Source organism: Sceloporus occidentalis, unplaced genomic scaffold (genome assembly GCF_023333645.1).
Source record: "Sceloporus occidentalis isolate IW3139 unplaced genomic scaffold, rSceOcc1.0.p SCAF_6, whole genome shotgun sequence".
NCBI classification, from domain to species: domain Eukaryota; kingdom Metazoa; phylum Chordata; class Lepidosauria; order Squamata; family Phrynosomatidae; genus Sceloporus; species Sceloporus occidentalis.
In genome coordinates, this window is record NW_028316986.1 from 12961933 (window position 1) to 12983480 (window position 21548).

At 42.2% G+C, this 21548-nt stretch overlaps 1 protein-coding gene across 4 annotated transcripts in view; it reads right to left on the reverse strand.

Moving 5' to 3' along the window:
* Window positions 1-1022: 1022 nt before the first annotated feature.
* CCDC85A (coiled-coil domain containing 85A) overlaps window positions 1023-21548 on the reverse strand; it is a 211362-nt gene continuing 190836 nt past the window's right edge. For 2 of the 4 annotated variants that reach the window (XM_089528872.1, XM_089528868.1), the window contains one exon: window positions 1023-2798. In XM_089528872.1, coding sequence (XP_089384998.1) covers window positions 2749-2798 — 50 coding nt within the window. In that variant the 3' untranslated portion in view covers window positions 1023-2748. Of the gene's footprint in view, window positions 2799-3783; window positions 3879-16367; window positions 16491-21548 lie in introns of all 4 variants that reach the window. The other 2 variants (XM_089528867.1, XM_089528870.1) reach the window with 2 other exon arrangements.

The following is a 21548-nucleotide window of genomic DNA, read 5'->3' on the forward strand; positions in this document are numbered from 1 at the left end:
AAGTCCTACTTCATTCCTCAGACTGTGAATGGAACTCCCTCTGCCTTCTGTCCTGACTTTGTGTTATCTAGTTGAGATGGCAGAAACTTTCAGCTGAAGGTTGTACACCAGAACCTTCCAGACATCTGTGCAACATCTCAAGCAGCCAGTCACCCTGGAAGGTATAGGCTGGAATCCTATTGCAGAGATGTAGCCAGGATTTTAGGAAGGGGGGGGGATCCAGACCAAATGCCACCATTATGATGGGGCTTGGGCGGGCTGGCGCAGCAGCGTGTGCCATTTGTTTTTCTAATGGAAGGGGGGGTCCAGACCCCATGGACCCCCCCCCCCCCACTTGGCTATGTCCCTGCCTATGGGTGAGTTATACTGGCATGAGAGGTGCTTTCGCTGGCCCAAGACCTTTAACAAACCACAGTTGCAGCACAGGGATGTCAGTGAAAACCAATCCATATCAGAAGATGAAGCTGTCCTGCCTGCCCCCTAGCAGTTCAGGAGCCATCATCCGTCTGTCTGTCTGTCTTCATGTTCATCTACCACTATGAGAACCAAAGAACTAGAGTTCTTCAAATCGGGAACCATAAGTTTTGATCAGTTTGAGTTAGTAACAGGAAAGCTGAGGATCTGAAGATTCCAGGTTGCTCCTCAGGAAGAAAATATTGGTTTCTGAAACCAAATTGGGACTCAGTCAGCTTTGGCCCTTCTCAGAAATGCTTCTCCACTACCCATTTTAATTTTATTGGTGGTATTTAAAACTTCTCTTATTTTGTTCTTGCATGTATGATTTTTTTTATCAAAACTTTCTCACTGCTAAGTGACATTAAGAACATTTTGGCATTTTTAATGATGGGGGCATTTCAGGACTTATTCAGAAAATTTCACTTCTGCCCATATTTATCTCTGTAAAAAACCTCTATTTTGAAGAAACATAATATTTTTATGGAAAAACATATTTTGCAAAAAAAAAAAAAAAAAAAAAAAAACCAAACCAAACAATTAAACAAGCAACATTTTAGGTGAAAAAATTCCAAAATGAAAAAAAAAAAAAATCATGGGAAACTGCAAAAGCTCCCATGTGTCAATACACCCAATTTCACCAAGTAAAAGAAGGTTTGTGGATGTTCATGTTATTTCCAATCTTACATTTGGTTTGTACTAAACTTTTGAAAGTTTTTTTAAGTTAAATTTTGTTTTAATTCACGCATTTTGCATGCAGTGTTGCCTAATATAAACATTCTTTCCAAGCAATTTTACTGATATAATGCATTTTTGAATGGCCTTTTCTCTAATATATGCATTTTCTGTACACTCACTTGTGCAGTATATGCACATTTGATATGTATTTTTGACTGGGGAACACCACTGCAAAATTTAGAAGGTTGAATTTGAAAGATGACCAGTGGTGTGGTTTGCACACTGATACAAAAGCAAAATTACATAAATTCACATTAAAATTCAAACCAAACTAATCTCTACCGCCTCTTCCAACCTGAATGAAAGAATATACTTGACCATGAATTAGGCAAAATAACAAATCTCACTGGGAAGCCAGGGTCCAGACACCTGCTGGGAGAAGGTACTATGCCTGGTTGATGGATCAAACTTGACCATATGCTTAGCATGTTTATTTTTCAGAGATGAACATGCCAAATGTCAAATGATGTCTGTTTGTCAGTATATGTTTGTTTTCTCACGTACGTATCTTGTATTTAATATATCTGATTGTGTATTGGTCTTTGAAAGGTAAACAATGGGCTAATTTGTAGATCTGATTGCAGAGAGATTTATCTCTGAGGAAATCCCATTGTGGGAGATAAAATGGGTTAACTGTAGGGAATAAACTTTCCCTTCAACTTCTATTTTGACCCTGAAATAGGAAATCTTCCTAACTACAACAGCAGCACAGGCTCCCTGATACTCTATGAATAGGACTTCCTCACGTTTGGGCTGCAAGTGTTGTATTTGCCTTCTATGAGGAGTAGAAATGGCACCTCTTTGTTTGGTACTCACTGGTGTTAATGAAAATAAAGGGATATTTTTTTAGGCAGGGGTGAGGGTTAGGATACATCTCTATTTTAGTGCTGTAGTTTTATTTGCTACAGTATTGGTAGGAGGCTTGAAGCACTCTCTCTCTTTTTAGCACCCCAGAATACAATAACTCTATAAACTGGAAAGGAAAAAGGCTTCAGCTGCACAGTCTGCCTAAGCACCATTGACATTTTATACACTCAAGTGTACAGCTGCTAGGAAAACCTACTCCCTCCAAACCATGAAGACCAAAGGCACAGTTCATTGGCATCTCTCCAGTCCATTGAAAAACTCCTGGGAAAATGTCACTGGAAGTCCACCATATTATATGTTCTCTCTTTTTCTGTTCCTCTTCCTCTTCTCTCACACACTTCTGGGGTTTTCCTCCTTGATTAGATTTTCAAAAAGCCTTAAAGTTATGAGCTAGATCCTGCTTGTTATGAATGCTGAAATTGTTCATTGCAGAAGCAGAGTTGGGATGACTTGGTATAAACCAAGTGCCCGGAGGTCTGGATGCTCCATACCAAACTCTTTGCAAAAGGAGGAAGGAAAAATAACAGACTGTACAATTTTCCAGAGGTGACCTAAAGAGTGATTGCAATTATCTTATTGTTATCAAAGAGGTTGCTGAGAATGGATTCAGTGTGTCCATAGTCAAAACTCTTCCTTGTTTTGGTATCCAATCACATTGGCCCCTTGTACTGGTTTCCAGACAAGTGCTGCCTAATTCCAGGACACGAGCCTGCAGCATCTCCAAGTTTCCTCCACACAACCTGAAAACAAAATGAGAAAAATATGTCAGCCATCTTCTCCAATAACCATCAAGAAAGCACACAGGTATGCATATTCTGGATGGAAACATAACGGTCTAAATCAGAGGCGAGGACTGTGTGGGTCTATATACTGTATGTCATTGAACTACAACTCCCTGAAGGACTAGCTATTATAGCCAATGATGGGGAATTCTAGGGATTTCAGGGAAACATCTGGAAACCTGTACATTTTTTTTTACTACTAGTCCAAATATTGTGAGGGATCTCCACTGGTGTAGCAAGCCTATTTTGCCAGCAGAAATGCCTTTCTGTCAGCTAATCTCAGAGGTCTGTTAACGGAGCCATGTGCCAAGCAGAACTATTCTCCTGGCTGATATCTACAAAAACAGAGATCCTCAAAGGGGCAGAAAATCAATGGAGCAAAAGCAAATCCAGTTCTTCCTTCATCTCAAGAACACAGCCATAATGGCAGCACAAATTTAGGACCAAGTTGCTCAAAGTTTGTTTCAAAACTCATCATGAATTCCACAAATGCAAGACCACAGCTGAGAATGCCTTGCTTCTGGTGTTGACCAATATGACCATTTTAATGCCAACAGGCAAAAGCAGCAACAAAGATATATAAAATGTTTAAGACAAGGTGTTCATATATTTATTCCCTGATCCTAACCCTAACCCCCAAGCCTTTTTTTTCAGAAAAAAGGGAAAAATGAAAATCAGGGAAAATGGTAGGAAATGATCAATCACGGAATTTTAGGATGCTATATAAAATGTTTAAGACAAGGTGTTCGTATATTTATTCCCATCAAATTATTTAAAAAACTATATAACAGAAAATCCTTTATAGAAAAGTAAGTAAAATATTAGATCACTACAATTCTTGGTTTTGGTGTCCTGTACTCAGTTCTTTTTATGGGGACGAATGCTTTATGCCTGCTTGATAACATAATGAAAGAGAGGAACTAAATAATTTCATCTTTCTTACTAATGTTATTGAAATCCTCTGTTTTCACCATGTGCCTGTTTTTGACTGATGTTCATAAACTGGGAAAACCTAAAAGATTGTTCATAGTTCAAGATCTTGTAGCACCATTTGTAACAAAAATAATAATTAAATAAGTAAAAAAAGAGAGGGGGAGAGAGAGAGAAATTCACTTGGTAATTATTGTTTGAATAACCTGCACTTTTAATATACCAAACATGGAAATTTTATGTCAAAAAAGTATACATAGCACATATTATTTCCCTAAAGTAACAAAGTTGAAAGTGACTTTCAGACTGTAAAGATTACTAATATCATTTTCCTTCAATTTTTCATAATAAATACTGCATTTCTGCTGCGGCCAGGGTGCAGGGGGGAAAATGGTTTTCTCATGGCTTCGAAATGTCTACAGATTTGACACTTCTGTTTACCTTCATCCAGTCTGTTACTGGTAACAGACATTGGTTTAGAGTTTGTGGAAAGGAGAAATAAAAGTTGTATACTGAGACACCTGATTTCAAAACTCCAGACAACATTTACCAGAGGTTTTACATAGATGAATAGCACAGGCACAAAACAGAGCCCTAGATGACTCCATAGAGCAGTGACTAAAGAGTTAAAGAGGAATTCCCCAATACAAGTCCCATTCTAGTGAGGGGGGTCAGAAGGATACCATGGTTGGTGAGATGAAAAACTGCTGAGAGGTCCTGCAGAAGTAACAGGAACATACTCTTCCTTCCCAGTTCCAGGCAGAGGTGATTCATCAAGGCAACTCAAACCATCTCTGTCATATAACCAGGTCTGAGACCAGACTGAAATGGATATTGTATCTGCAATGCAGGAGACTGATTGTTTTACTCTTCAGTGCATGATGGCCATTCATGACAAGATAATGGCTGATTACATCCTGGATCATCAAGACTGGATTCTTTTTCCACAGTTCATGATCTTATTACTACGTTCTTTCTAAGGTATCAGAACATCCAAATAATCAGCCATCATGCCAAAAGAAAATATGTGGGGTTCCCATTATTCATCATTGCTTAGGGTAAAGAGGGGAGAGAAATCTGGGTATGTACAAAGTACCAGAGAAGTTTTTCACACATGAAATTAAAAAAGCAAAATAATATTACAGCAACTCCAGAAAACAAGTGTAATCCAATTTCAACACTGGTGATCTCCACAGCTGTAGAGATGGCTACATTTACATCTTGCACTGAATATTCTGTACTGGTCAGGGAACTGGGCTGGATAAATTCCAAGGCATGCCTTGCAAAAATGACAGTTCTGGATTACCGTTCTGGATTACAGTTCTGGATTTATTCTATAGCAGGAGAACACCTGTGAAAACCATAACTGGCCAGCCTGGGATGAAGCAGTTAGCAGACAACAAAGGGTCTATCCATACTAAACAACTGTATCACCTTAACCATCCTGGACCCATACCATGGAATTCTGGGATTTACAGTTTGGGCAAGTACGTAGAATTCAAAGGAAGTTCATTAGAGAATGTTAAGCTCCTCCCTCACAAACTACAAGATTCCATAGGACAGAACCATGACAGTTAAAGTGGAATCAAACTGCTATCAGAGTATAGTGTAGAAGACACACCAGCATTTCAGGTTGTAGAGTAGTATCTATACATGCAGTTCAGATGGAAGTGAAAAGCAAAGGGAAGTTACCACAACTGGTAATGCTCTCCATGGGTTTGTGTTCTTATTGCTGCTATACTGAACTGTGTTTCCTAGTATCCTTCTTTCATGCAGCAGGCACATTTCACTGATTTTCCTGCTGTCTGGGATTATTCTAACATGCTCTATGTGTTGCTGTCCTTGAAAAGGGTCTTGAAACTTCCCCTGATCCAAAATGTTACAGCCAGAGCACTAATGTACACTTGTTAAAAGAAGCATCCAGTGTCTTTATTATAGCAAATGCACTGGTTACCGTTATGTTTCCAGCCACAGCTAAGTGTGCGGATTGGGAGCTACAAAGCCTTGTGCTATTCAGAACCATGCTATTCCCAAGATTAAGTGCTTCCAGTATGAGACTGCCAGGTTTTAAGATGCTTGCCCCCATATTCTGGAATTCAGTGCCAAAGGGGCCAAGCTAGGGCCACCCTTGTTTTCTTTCAGCTAGCAGGGAAAGCCATTTTTTATGCAGATCAGTTTTTGGTTTTTCTGTCAACTTGTTTGCTGAAGTTTTGATGTAAAACATTGTTTAATAATGATTTTTAAATTATAACGGTATTATTTCTTTGCTTAATTGGTGTGAACCAGCTTGATCACTATTTTGCAGCAGAAAAGCAGGGCATATGCTAAATAAATAAATAAATATTTCTCATTCTTTTTTCCATTGCTTTTATTCTCTTTTTCTGTTGAAATAACATGTAACAATCCTGTTTTGTTGCTAGGCATAGTAATGCTTAGGTAAATGGCTTCGGGAAAAGTTTTCATTATATATAAAGTGCATTTCCCCAACAACCTGTTTTCTGCTCAATGAGCAACAGAAAATATTTGCTCAGTAGATAATGCTGATGCAGCAAAATAAAATAAAAAAAAGTGAGAGCTGACATTTTCAATTGCCTTTATTTCCATGGTAAATAATGACCTCTAGATGATGTGAAGGATGGACTGCATAAAATCAGAGTGTGCAGACTGAAGGGCATTTTCTACCAGGGCTATGAGAACATTACACTGTTTTCTTGCAATGTGTCCTGTGGACAAAACACCAATGCTGTTTGAATCTTAAGCCTTTTTAAAAAAACGACATGTATAATTGCATATATAATAACATGCATTATAACATGTATAATAACATGTAAAATGACTAAACTGAAGCTGTATATGGATATATGAACGACACATTAGAAAAGACTATGTTGTTAGTTTGTCGTGTCTTGAAATCATTTCTGACTTATGTATAGTGACCCTAAGGGGAAACATTCACAGGGTTTTCTGGGGCTAGATGACTCGCCCAAGGTCACCTAGCAGGCTTCTACAACCAAGCAGGGAATCAAACCTTTGTCTCCAGAGTCCAACACTCAAACCACTACACTATACTGCTATACTGTTTGGTAAAGTTAAAGGCAATAGGAAAAGAGATAGACGGCATTAAGGAGGACAGACTCAGTTAAAAAAGCCATGGGCCTGAGTTGGCAAGACCTTTGCAAGGGTGTCTTGGAGATCTCTCACTGTGGACCTTACCACACAGGAGCTCTGCCGAAAGGCCTTAGAACGGAACGGAAGGGGCCTGGAACGAGTGTAGAACGCATTTTACTGCACACAGAAGACCCTTACTTGTTCTGTTCCCTTCCCTTCTGTTCCCATTCTGTTCCAGAACAGTTCTCAAAACTTGCCTCCTCTGGAATGGAATGGGAGCAGAAGAGAAAGGAACAGAATGAGCGAAGGACTTCTTTGTGTGCAGTAAAATGCATCCCCCACTCATTCTGTTCCCTTCCTGCCCTCCTTTGGACCATTCTCAGCCCATCCCAGGAGCCCTGTGCAGTAAGGTTCTGATAGAGTTAACTCTAACTCCTTCATGCGATCATTACATTTACATTTACTAACCCTATCATTTTTTGTAATCATTTTTTTCCACTTTTACGTGTTTGGCATTGCATTCCATCTTGCTTTACATTTGTATCTTTTCCTTTTGCCTAGCTAAGAGTCCCCACCTCTTCACACATACACAAATAATCCACAATGCAATAACTTAATATAAACTTCTTAAATGAAGAAGTAAGCAGTCTCAATACACATCTAGTTAACACAATTTTCATTAAGGAACTGTTATCTATAGTGGTACTAGTTTGTGACTCAGGTTTCTATGGTTGGTAACATGACCAAATTTTCATGGCTATGTTCAATTTGTCAAACACACAGAGATTGTATGCAGTTGTCAGATAGATAGATAGATAGATAGATAGATAGATAGATAGATAGATCAGTCAATACTTTTGTAGATTAGTCTCCTATACGAATGGTGTTTTAGGGTACATCTACACTGTGGAAATAATGCAATTTAACACCACTTTAACTGTCATGGTTCATCCTACAGAATCATGGGATTTGTAGTTTTGTGAGGCACCAGCATTCTTTGGCAGAGAAGGCTAAAGACCTTATAAAACTATAAATCCCATGATTCTAGAATCATAGAATCATAGAGTTGGAAGAGACCGCAAGGGCCATCCAGTCCAACCCCCTGCCATGCAGGAACTCTCAATCAAAGCATACCTGACAGATGGCCATCCAGCCTCTGCTTAAAGACCTCCAAGTAGGGAGACTCCACCGAAATCTCTGAGGGAGTTTGTTCCACTGTCGAACAGCCCTTTCTGTCAGGAAGTTCCATTCTCAATATGACACCCCTTCAAGTATTTAAACAGGGTTATCATATCACCTCTTAACCTTCTTTTCTCCAGGCTAAACATCCTCAGCTCCTTAAGTCATTCCTCATAGGACATGGTTTCCAGAACTTTCACCATTTTAGTTGCTCTCCTTTGGACACATTCCAGTTTTTCAACATCCTTTTTAAATTGTGGTGTCTAGAACTGGGCGCAATATTCCAGGTGGGGCCTGACCATTCTATAGGATAGAGCTATAGCAATTAAAGTGGTGTCAAACTAAACTATAAATGCACCCTTAGAGATGCAATCCTTCTACTTAAGTATGGTTTTCCAGTTATAGTTACTCCTCTCGATCCTTTGGAGTGGAACCAGCAAGATATCCAGAATGATGTTCAGAAGGGAGGAAGAAAATATTACACTGAACAGTTTCTTTTCCCAAAAATGTCTAAACACAAAATAAAGCATTCTGTCTCCAAAGCTAATAGTTTTAGTCTCTAGGCTCAATTCTACATAGAGAGAATGCACAACATTCACAGCAGACTTATACATTGCAAATGTTCGCATTCACATAAAGTCACTAAATACACACTACTGTAGAATTAAAGGGTAACTGGATTCATTTTCATATTAAAATACTTTCAAGGCGTATTGTCAGCATTTTTAAAAATTCATAACATTTCTCTGCATATGATTTTGAGATTCGAAGAGAGAATACAAAATGAAGCACATTAAAACTTACACTGCATATCTCTTATGGCTTGTTTCCCTCTTGTCTCACTAAGGTCACAATCTTTATCAACATTTTCCTAAGCTTCTAAGAGTGGGGTGTATTAATAGGAAGAAGAAGCAAAGATGTAAATTTTAGAATGAAAACAAAGCTCACTTTTCATCTGGAATCAAGAACATTAAGGTCTTCTTGTGTGTTAAGAATACAGAAGGTGCAATGACAATGGACATGCTACAGAATCATTCAGAACAAAAAGTGAGCATATCACTGTAAGAACAGAGTACAAGAATTCCAGTCTCAGGTTATATATTATATGGGTTGGTGGAGTATGTTCCCCAGTCTTTCACAATACATGGACAACATTTTGTGTGACCTAGTTCATGAGTGTCCCAAGTAAGTTTGTCAGCTCTCAGGGAAGGGACTAGGTCTTTAAGAAATTCTTGTGCTTCTCCAGGTAGGGAGATGGATCTAAACAAGGCTAGCAACACTGAAAGAGGAGAATGTGGCTTTAAAACAAGAATGGAAACCATATGGGCTTTCAAATAAAGATGGTAATGCATATGCTGATAACCTAAAGACTGGGCTTCTGCAATGTGCTGTCCATTGGGCTACCTCTGTACCAAGTTTGGATATTTCCATTAGTTTAAAATATGGCAGGCAAATTGGTTACTGGTACCTCTAGGAGTGAACATATTACACAACTTTTAAAATCACCCTGCTGGCTGCCAATTTGTTTCTGGACAAGGTACAAAATGTTGGTTATTACCTTTAAAGCTCTATATGGTTTGAGCCCAGGTTGCCTATGGTTGCCTTCTCCCATGGAAAGGTCCATACAGTGGACTCTTCCCATCCACAGGGTTTTGGTTTTGCCACATAAACCCACATATAGAAAGAACCATGGAAGCTCAAACACATATTAGTCAAACACATATCAGCAAACCCATGGTTGTGTGCCACCATTGGCTAATATAGGCTGGGGCAATCCACAGGAGCTCCCATTCATGGATGGCTAGCCTGTTGATATGGTGAGCTGATTGTAATCTGCCCCATACACTCAGTTCTCTGGGGGACATTTAGTCCAGTCAACCAGGACGAGGTTGGCAACTGTCAGCCAGAGAACTTCTTCTTCAGCCACCCCCAGATTGTGGAATAACCAGTCTGAAGACTTGATCTAATTCCTCAGATGCATCTACTTCCTCAGATTAGACCTACGTATATGAAAACTTTTGGTACAACTTTTTTTCGCACAGTCTCAAAGGTGCTACAAAATCCCTTTGCATACTGATATTCCAGACAAACACAGCTATATCTCTGAATTCAACCTGTATGAACAAACAGGTTAATGATATTTCTGTGGGCTAAAAGCATTTCTTGACTTGTTTCCAGCATTGTTTGGTACAGACAAAATGAAAATGGCTTTGCTTGAAGGAGGAAAATTTACCTGCACCATCAGCACACATATTGAATACTTTGCAAGAATTTGGAACAATGTGAATAACAGTACAGGGGGCTGTCGTATTTTAACCATATCGTGAGAAGCCATTACTTACTAGAAAAGAGAATAATGCTTAGCAAAGAAGGCAATAAGAAAAAGGAAGACCACATTACAGTTGCATAGCCTCAATCAAAAAAAGCTATGGCCCTGAGTCTGCAAGACGTGGGCAGAGCTGTTGAGAATAGGGTAATTTGGAGGTCTCACATTCATAGGGTCACAATAAGTTGAAGTCAACCTGACAGGACTTAACAACAAAAACACCCCCTCTTTAAAAGACCCTTCTGCAATTATCAATTAATAACCAAAATATTAATAACAAAACAGTTGTCTAAATAAAAAGATCTTCAACTGCTGGTGGAATGAGAGCATGGAGGGGGCCAATCTAGACTCCTGTGGGAGGGAGTTCCAAAGCCTGGAAGCAGTCACGAATCATGCAGAGAACTGTTGCTCAAATTTATTCATTGTTCCATACTACTGACTGACAAAAAGTTTGTTCATGCACAACTTGTCATTCTGTTCTCAAATGTATTTCCTGTTCAGTCACTACCCAACTTTCCATTGCAAAACAAACAAACAAACAAACAAAACCCCATTGCTTAGTATGTACCTGTTCTCCATTAAAAGGCAGCAACAACAAATGTAAAACAGAAGAAGGTTACAGACCGCTGAAAAGCGGTGGTCTGCTGCCGCCGCCGGTTGCAGCATCCAGGAACCGCAGCAGCCAAACGGCGCGGTTCCCGGATGCTGCAAAGAAGGAGCGTGAAAATCGCGCTCCTTCCTGGGCCCCGGATGTGACGCCGCGAGGCGCTAGTCACGCACTCGCATCGTCATATCCGGGGCATGACGTGTGGATGCAGAGCATCTGCTACGTAAAGATTGCAGCGGCCGTGTGGAATGGCCACCGCCATTTCGTACGGACTCAGTCCATGCTAGGGTTAGGGGCGTCTTTCTAACCCTAGCACAGACTGAGTCCGTCCTAGGGTGCCCATCTGTAATGGGCCTGACTTAACTGTACATGATGGGATTCAGTTTTTCTCATTTTCCACAGTTCCATTTCCAGATGCCTGTTGCTATATTGGAATATCTGTTCTCACAGCAGTATGTATAGTGTTCCTATTTTGGAAATAAAAATATAGCTAGGCTACGATTTCATGGAGGATAAGACTATCAGTGAATACCAACCTGCACTTTCATAGGCTCTCTAGTGCTGAATACCAGCTGCTTGGGGGCAACCATGGGAATTGGGTATTCCTTTCACGCCTTGCTTTTGGGCTACCCGAGTCTGGCTAATGATTATTGATGGGCCACTAGTATGATATTAGCTGGCCTATTGAGTCTCATCTACATCTGTGAACTGAAGGGGGGAAATTGGAAGTACTAATGAGTTGTGAGCCCATACAGACCGAAAACAAAGTCTGGAATCCATCTGATGAAGTAGACCCAGTCTATGAAATCTTATACTACAACCTTCTTTTGCTCAGTTAGTCTCAAAGCTGCTACAAAATCCCACTGCATACTGATATAGATTAGCACAACTATGTATTTGGAAGATGGGATAATGTTGGTTACTGCCACCCAGAAACCAATTGACCAGTTAACTCAATTGTTCGATGGTGAGTTAATATGTAAGGAAATCCCACTGATTTAATAGGTCTGCTGTAGTCAGAACTAACAACACGATTTAGGTCAAATTATTAGATATTGCAGCTACATTGATAATATGCTGTGACTAGGAAAGGAGAACACCAAATTGACAGGCTTTCATATCCTGTTGTTCTGTGCCTTCAAGTCATTTCAGTGTAGACTTAATTGACTGATAACTTTGGATATAATGTTAGTAATTTCATATGTTAGTTTGATTTGTTTATTCACTTCATATGATATATTCCAATTTATTTTTCTTTATCTTAGTTGCTGCTAGCAACTCTCTTTGTTGTTTTGTCTTTGGAAGAAATGTTGTTACTGCCTAACCCAACACAAACATACATTTTCATTGAATCATAGAATCATAGTGTTGAAACAGACCACAAGGGCTATCCCATCTAACCCCTGCCATGCAGGATCTCACAGTCAAATCATCCCCGACAGATTACCATCCGGCCTCTGTTTAAAAACCTTCAAAAAAGGTGATTCCACCATACTCCAAGGCAGAATGTTCTAGGGTTGAACAGCTCTTACTGTTAGGAAGTTCTTTCTAATATCTAGGTGTAATTTCTTTTCCTGTAGTTTGAATCCATTGCTCTGTTTCCTAGTTTCTGGAGGAGCAGAAAATAAGCTTGCTCCACCTTCAGTAAGATATCCCTTCAAATATTTAAACAAAGTTTTCATGTCATTTCTTAACCTTCTCTTCCACTGTCTAAACATATCCAGACCCTAAGGCTCTCCTCATAGGGCATGATTTCCAGGTCTTTCAAGATCCTTTTTGAATTGTCATGCCGAGATTAAGGGCAACCAGATTTTGTAACCCTTAATCTAATGATACCATTAGAATCTAATGATACCATTAGATACCATTAGGTTCATCCATACATTCCTCTGCAAGGTTCATTTTGTATAGGAATTTGCAGAAGATCAGATTCCTTAAGCATCTGTAATATAACTCACGTATTCATGTATAAAATGGTCCTCAGAAAGGCAGGCAACAATACAATGTATATGAGTATGCAGAGCATGATGGATGGATATAGCAGAACTTTTATAAAAGAAACCAAAAAAAAAAAAAAAAAAAAAAAAAGATTGGAACCCATAACATTATGTATGTGTGCATTATGCACACTTCAGCTTTTCTCTGTTTTTTTATTAAACTGTTAAATATTTTATCAGAATATGAAATATTAAAAAAAAACATTTTTTCAGAATTGCATAGAAGACATTGGCGAGAGTAAGTCTTTTCATCCCAGCATGTTCCTTTTCTTTTAACAAACAAACAAACAAAAAACCTACTAAGAGATGACATAATGTTGGCGGGTTATAGACCGCCGCTTTGCGGCTGTCTCCCGCCGGCGCCATTTGCTCCGTGAGGGAGCCGCAGCAGCCACACCGCGCGGCTCCCGCGCGGAGCAAAAAAGAAGCTCCATTTTGGAGCTTCTTTTTGCGGCGCCTCTATGACGTCGCGAGGCGCCTGGGACGGACTCGCGACGTCATAGATGCCGCGCGATGTCCAGACGCACAGCGTCCGATACGTAAAGATGGCGGCGCCCGTATGAACAGGCTATATTCTATACGTATATTCTATACGTACTAGGGTTAGGGGGGTGCGGTGTGTAATAGAATACGTACTAAATGGCGGTGTGTAACCCGCCGTTGTCTCCAGGGATGATTCTTTGCAACTGTCCTTTCCTTCCAGAAGAGCAACCCATTGTGATTCTATAAGAAAGTTCCAAACTTGGAATGAAATGGATAACGTATCTGACACTGTGTCCTGTAAGGACACCTCAAAGGGCAACTTTAAGCATGGTGTGATGTGAGTCTACCGTAGTTACTCTTCAACAACTTTCTCATTTTCCATTTTCTGCCCCTGGGACTCTGGAGGAGCTGCAAAGACTTACCAAAATGCCCCCCCAAAGAAAAACCAACCAACAAACAAAACAAACAAACAAAAATAACATGACCAGCAGAATGGGTTGCAAAGTGCAACATAGTCATGCAAATCATTTAAAAGATGAACTGCGGGTCTTAGAGATAGTGAAGATAATCACATTTGTCAACAGAAAAAGAAAGATTTGGGGAATAATCTCAAGGAGTTGAGGGCCACCAAAACAGACTGGAAGAAGGAGTCCAGCCCTGTGACAGTTCCTTGAATCAAGCAGCATGCAACCAGCACACTGCTGCTTCATGACAAGGCGGTGTTTCCATTAGATTTCTCTTTTATCAAGTTGTTTGAACATTCCCAATAATTTCCTAGTCAGTGATTGATTTCCTAATCAGATATGCAGTGTATATCTTGGGAGCCACCCAATGAGTCACACCAGATTGGGGCAGATAAAGGGAAGTGTATGCTCATACAAAGCACATAAGTAACATACGGAATCCTCTGCCACAAGATAAGGTGTTTGCTTCCACATAGGTTTTTTTAGACAAATCCACAGTGGCTAGTTCTGGCAACGAAGATTATCTATACTGGACATATATCCCATCTGGTGGGAGATTTGCTTCCTCTCTGCCCCACCTGACTGCTTCTCAAAGGACTCTGGCTGCCCCTTGTGTGATGGGTGCAGAATGTTAATCAACAGCAGGAGTGTGCAACTTCTTTACTTACTTACTTACTTACTTACTTATTTACTCAGTTCATTTATTTGCCATCTGTCTCCCAGAGTGGGACCTAAGGTAATTTCCAAACAGGATCAGTTTAAAAGAAAACAACAACTTACATTTAAAAATCAAACATTTCCACATTATAAGATATAAAATCATATTAAAACCTTACAAAAGTTCATAAATAAAACACACATCTCAATAAGAACCTTCCCTGCTTATCCATTAAAAACCTGCTTGAACAAAAATGTTTTTGTCTGCTGGCAAAAAGAAAGCAGGGAGGAAGCCTGCCAAGGCTCCTGCAGAAGGGAGTTTCAAAGGATGGGAGCAGCCACTGAGAAGACTGTCTCTTGCGTCCTCATCAAGTGAGCCTATAATGGTGGTGGGACCAAAAGAAAAGCCTTCCCCTGCACATCTTAAAGTTCTGGCAGGTTTATATAGAGAGATATGGTCTTTTTGACAGTCTGGACCTAAGCATTATAGGGCTTTATAGGCCACGGCCAGCACTTTGTATTGTGCCTAGAAATGAACCAATAACAAAGGATGCTTCCTATAACTAGTCCTGGTCTAGCTGCAGCATTTTGGGCTTCTGAAGTTTTTGAATAGTTTCCAAAGGTAGCCCCATATGGAGTGCATTACAGTAGTCCAAATGAGATATAATCAAGGCATATAGTGTGTCACTATAGCCAGCTCTGACTTGTAAAGGAACAGCCAGAGCACTAGTTTGAACTGTGCAAATGCAGTCCTAGCTGCTGCTGAAACCTGGGCATCCAAGCTCAGAGTTCAGTTCAGGAAAGGTATGAGCCTGAAATTTCAGAGGAAGTGTAACCCCATCCATCACAGGCAGAGCCCCTGTTCCTTGATCTGCAACTGACCAGGGACGCCTTTGTCTTGTTTGGATTAAGTTTCAGCTTGTTGCCCTCATCCAGTCTATTACTGACAACAGGCATTGGTTCAGTACCAAGATAGCTCCCTTGGAATCAGATAATAAGGAGAGGTATAGTTGGCTCTCATCATTATATTGGTGACATCACACCCCATAACTCTGGATGACCTTTCCCAGAGGTTTCATGTAGATGTTAAATAGCATGGGTGACAAAGACCTAAGGCCTCCACATGCCTCTGGTTGGACCTCAAGAGAGCAGCCTCTTTCCTCCCACCCTACAGCCATACTTTTTTAAAAACTGAAGAAGGTCTCTTGCATCCTCTAGGGGCCATAGAAAACAATGTTGCCATGTTTCCTCTTCCAATGTGATTTAGGCCCAAAAGAAGGTTTTCCTCCCCTCCAAAACCAGTCATTACCCTTGGATGGTAGTTCATATCTAGGGACTTGGGGGGGGGGGCATGTGGCCCATTGACAGCAGTTTGTTTACTCCTGGTCTAGGTGGACCTCCAGGCTAGAAATGCATATTCTAAGCAAGGTGGATTTCACATTCCACACCAGGGTTATGTTCTCAGATGGAATATGTTGCTCTCAGAATTTCCAGTAGAGGTGCTCTATGCAGCTTTTCCAGTCTCCAAGGACATGCTGTGCAACCTGACACCCCAAGTCAAAACAAGTGATATGTGACAAGTCACACATGTGAGGGAACATGTAGGAGATGGCACCAACAGTTGGAGCTCACTGCATTTTGTTTTTATTGTCCTTTGATAGATGTTGATGCTTTTGAGTGCAATGGATTACAGATGGTCACAGAACATACAAATGGAACGTTTGGCACAAATGGGAGATTTGGCACATCTGTGCCAAAGACAGCAAGGCATATTACCTTGAGGGCATTAACCACCGCTTCAGGCTGCTGAGAAGGTGAGGAGGGCTGTTCATTGATGCTAGCTGGATGGCTTGGAGAGCAGACACTCCCATCTGCCCCTGATGAAATCCTAATGGGACCCTTAGTAGAAAATCAAAAACTCTTTAATAGCAAAACCTGTGGCATTTTCTCATCAAGAAAAATCCCCACTCCCACCACTTTTTTCTCTACTTTAATTTCCACTGGGCATGTATGCACTCTGGATGTATATTTCACTCAAGGACCTATATCTTGTGTCCTTGTAAGGGCAGGTGCCTCATTTCTGTGAGAAGGACCAACAAATTTTTCAGCAACAACGGGACTAAGAGATGACCTCAGTCAAGAGTTGAAATCTCTATTACTGAGTTAGAAAAACATGAAATTGTAATAATAAATAATAATAAATAGTTTATTTATATCCTGCTTTTCCAATTTTTGATCAAAGCGGCGTACAAGTTTAAGTAAAAAAATCAAGATAAAAACAATTAAAACAGTATCTAAAAACAGTCACAATAACAATAAAAGCAACAGGTTCAGCTGAGTGGGGAAATCCATAAACATCACAAGGTCGTCAAACCGAGGGGGTGAAACATGAAGTAACATCTCATGGGGGGGAAGGCTTGAGAAAAGAAGAAGGTCTTAAGGTTCTTCTTAAAAGTATCTAAAGATGTGGTGGAGTGGAGCTCATCTGGAAGATTATTCCATAATCTTGGGGCCGAGATGGAAAAGGCCCGTTGCGAGGTCCTTGCATAAAGTGCAGTTGGGACTTCTAGCAGATTCTTCCCTGCTGACCTGAGTGAGCGGGGCAGATTATATGGGGAGAGGCAGTCCTCCAAGTTCCCTGGGCCCAAGCCATTTAGGGCTTTATAGGTCATAAGCAACACCTTGTATTGAGCCCGGAAGCGCATAGGCAGCCAATGAAGATCTTTCAGGATTGGTGTTATATGATCTGACCTGGAACACCCAGTGACCAGTCTCGCTGCCATATTTTGCACTAACTGTAGCTTTCGGGTTTGGTACAAGGGTTGCCCCATGTAGAGCGCATTGCAGAAATTCAATTGAGAGGTTACCAGAACATGTACTACAGTTTCAAGGTCCCTCTGGTCCAGGTAGGGTCGCAGCTGGCGTATCAGCCGAAGCTGATAACAAGCGCTCCTGACTGCCACATCCACCTGAGATGACAGCTGGAGCGACGAGTCCAGGAGCACTCCCAAACTGTGAACCAAGTCCTTCAAGGGGAGCGTGACCCCATTCAGGACAGGTTGGCAAATCTCACCGCCCGGACCCGGGGAACCTATCACCAGTACTTCCGTTTTTTCTGGATTCAAACTGAGTTTGTTTTCCCTCATCCAGCCCATTACCGACTCCAAGCAGGCATTTAGAGGAGAGACGCCATCCCTAGTCACTACATCAGTCGGAGACACAGAGAAACAAATTTGGGTGTCATCAGCATACTGATAACACCGCACCCCGTATCTTTGGATGATCTCTCCCAATGGTTTCATGTAAATGTTAAATAGCATGGGAGACAGAATGGCTCCTTGAGGGACACCAGATGTCAGTTCCCTCTTATCGGAGCAGACGTCCCCCAGCTGAACCATCTGGAATCTACCCGAGAGGTAGGAACGGAACCACTGAAGCGCAGTGCCCCCGATACCCAATTCCCTCAGGCGTTCCAGAAGGATACCATGGTCGATGGTATCGAAAGCCGCTGAGATGTCCAAAAGCACTAACAGGGACACGCTACCCCATGCCCAGACGGAGATCATCGACTAAGGCGACCGTGGCAGTCTCAACTCCATAGCCCGCCCGGAAGCCGATTTGAAATGGGTCTAGAAAATCCGTTTCATCCAAGATCGATTGAAGCTGGAAAGCGACCGCTCTCTCGATCACCTTTTCCAAGAAAGGCAGCAGCGATACAGGGCGATAGTTGTTATAAATCAGGGTGTCTAAGGAGGGTTTTTTTAGCAGGGGTTTCACAACTGCTAATTTCAATTTAGATGGAAACTGTCCCTCTCTTAGAGATGTGTTAATTATGCGGTGCAACATAGTTAGCACCGCATCCCCCCCCTGAACTGCCAGCCATGAGGGACAGGGATCGAGAGAGCACGTTGTCTTCCTAACACTTCGAAGGATCTTGTCCACTTCCTCGGTACTAACAAACTCAAAGTGATCCAGTTTAACAGGGTCCACGGAAGCTCTGGACACCTCTCTTATAGATTCTGAAGAAATACTGGCGTCGAGATCAGCCCTTAGCCGAGAGATTTTATCCGCGAAGAAGTTGTTAAATTTGTCACTGCAGGCTTTAGATGGCTCTAAAATAGGGTTCAGGGAGGGGGGCAGATGTGTTAGCTCCCTCACTACCCTGAACAGCTCTGCCGGACCCGACTCCGCGGACGCAATACGTGCAGCATAAAACGAGTGTTTTGCTGCACTTATTGCCACTCCATAGGCCTTCAAAAGAGAGTCTAGGAGTGCCTTGTCGGCTAAGTGCTGATGTCTTCACCAGTCGCGCTCTAGTCGTCGCAAGACCCGCTTCCTTTCCCTGAGATCTTCCGTATACCAGGGCTGTTTTTTGGAAGCAGGCCTGAGAGGATGCTTGGGAGCGATACTTTGTATAGCCCTGGAGAGATCAGTATCCCAGATGTTAGTCAGGGCATCAACAGAATCGCCGTCAGTTCCAGCCATATAACTCTCTAGGGCTTCTTGGAACCTTTTGGGTTCCATCAACCTTTGAGGGTGGACCATCCTAATTGGTCCTCCACCCCCGTGGGGGGGGGGGCTTAAGGTAGAAGCCTAGATTCGAGCCTCAACCAGGAAATGGTCCGTCCATGACAGGGTAGAGATATTGGAGATCTCTGCCCACGGAGTGTCCATGTCCGACTAAAGATGACATCGAGGGTATTACCAGCACAATGCGTGGGCCTTGAAACCAATTGAGACAGGCCCATGGCAGTAATGGTAGTCATGAACTCCCGAGCCGCACCTGTTGGATTTTGACTGGCCTTGAAAGGGATGTTGAGGTCCCGCAGGACAAGAAGTCTTGGGGACTCCAACACCAGTTCCGAGACCAGCTGTGTCAGCTCGGCCAGGGAGTCTGTTAGCGCACGGAGTGGCCGGTAGACCAACAGAATCCCCAGACTGTCTCTGGCCTTCAGGGTTAGGTAAATACACTCAATGTGATCCATTTTCCGGACAGGGTTCCTGGTTAAGGAAAGGGTGTTCTTATAGATCAAGGCAACACCGCCCCCCCCCCCCCCCCCGCCCACCTAACCTGATCTGGTCCTTGACTGAGTACCCAACTGGGAGGGCCTGTGCCCACACTGCCTCACTCTCAGGCCTGAGCCAGGTCTCAGTAATGCATGCCAGGTCGCAATTTTTATCCTGCAATAAATCGTAAATTATGTGGGTCTTGTTTTTTATGGACCTGGCGTTGCACAGGAGCAGAGACAGGGTTTGTGGTACAGCTGGACTGACCCTCAGATCTCTTTGGTTAGGAGAGTGGATGGAAGGAGAGATAGATATTACACATCGATCTTGCCTTCCTTTCCGTTGTAACTCCACTCTCCTACCACCATACCTCCCCTTGCCCTGCACTACCTCAATAGGAGCTCCCATTACGTTGACATAAGCATCCACATCATCAAGCAGCCCACATCCCATATCCACCCCCATACCCGTCAAAGACGGCAACACCCCAAAACAAAGGGAGACAAAGAAAAACATCATTCCCTTGTTGATAGTATCAGCTAACCCAACCACAGCCCCCTACTCTTAGCACTGAGATGGTCCAGGCGTGATGACAGTTTTAAAGGGTTGCCGCTCCCACCGTCTTCCCTTCCCCATGGCCAGCGCAGCGCGGGCACATGGCCAAGTTCTTCTAGGGCCCTAGAGGTCCTCAGGCACAGACGTCTTCCCAGGGACTGGCAGGCCAGCTTTTAAAGGGTTGCCACTCCCACCAGCTTCCCTTCCCCCCGGCACCGCCGCGTGGGCGCGGGGCCAAAGTTCTTGTAGAGCCCTGGAGGTCCTCAGGCGCAGGCGTCTTCCCAGGGGCTGGCGGGCCGGCTTTTAAAGGGTTGCCACTCCCACCGGCTTCCCTTCCCCCCGGCAGCGCCGTGTGGGCACAGGGCCAAAGTTCTTATAGGGCCCTGGAGGTCCTCAGGCGCAGGCTGCTGCTTGGCTGGCTCAGCTCCTCTGCCCAGCTTGTGATCAATTTTAACAGCTAACCAATGGCAAGCTGTCAAGAGGATTCTGGGAAATGTAGCCCAAAGTAGTAATTTCCCCAAGTTTTGGATTCTGAGTACACTGACTGCATTAAACACCACTGAAATAATTATACAGTCGACCCTCCATTTTCACAGACTTCAAGTCTGCATCCCTCACCCTTTTGTGGGTGGCAAACAAAGAGGGACAAAATGGGGTACGCGTGCCGCCATTCAAGCCAATGGGGCTTGAATGCCAGCGATTTTCCATTTTCGCCAGGGGGTCCGGAACAGATCCCCCACGAAAACGGAGGAGCTACTGTATATGGTATTATTGCAGAGAAAGGAGGTTGGTGGGAAGCTCACAGATGTCTTCCAGTTTTAATAAAAACTTTTCCCACAGAGCCACTGCTCAAGCTCTTATATTCTCATGGAACATGTAGAGACATTCCAACTGCTGAGGAACAGGAAGCAGGACAAAATTCAATAGGATGTCAGGAACAAGGAGGCCACCAAAAGACACTAAGACATAAAACATGGCAGACATGACATGTACAAGACCATATGCACCTGTGCAAGGGATTGAATGTTTATTTTTTTTTATTTTTTTTAAATTATTTTTTTTTAATTTTATTGATTAAGAACACAACACAAAAACAAAACGGACAATATGATGTCATCACTTATGACATATCACTTATGACATATATACCACTGGCATTCTATATCAGTCCTATTTTATCTTTCACTTCCTTAGGCTAAAACCCAAAGTCCCTCCAATCCTATCCTATCGCTTATAACTAACTCTCATTGTATGAATTAACTATTGCCCATTATATCTATAAGTAATGATAATAGTACTTAGATACGATCTTTACACCAATTCTGATTCTACTCATTCAGTCACTTAGTGTTCCTTTTTTCTCTATACACTTCTCTGTCAGAGCTTGTATGATTT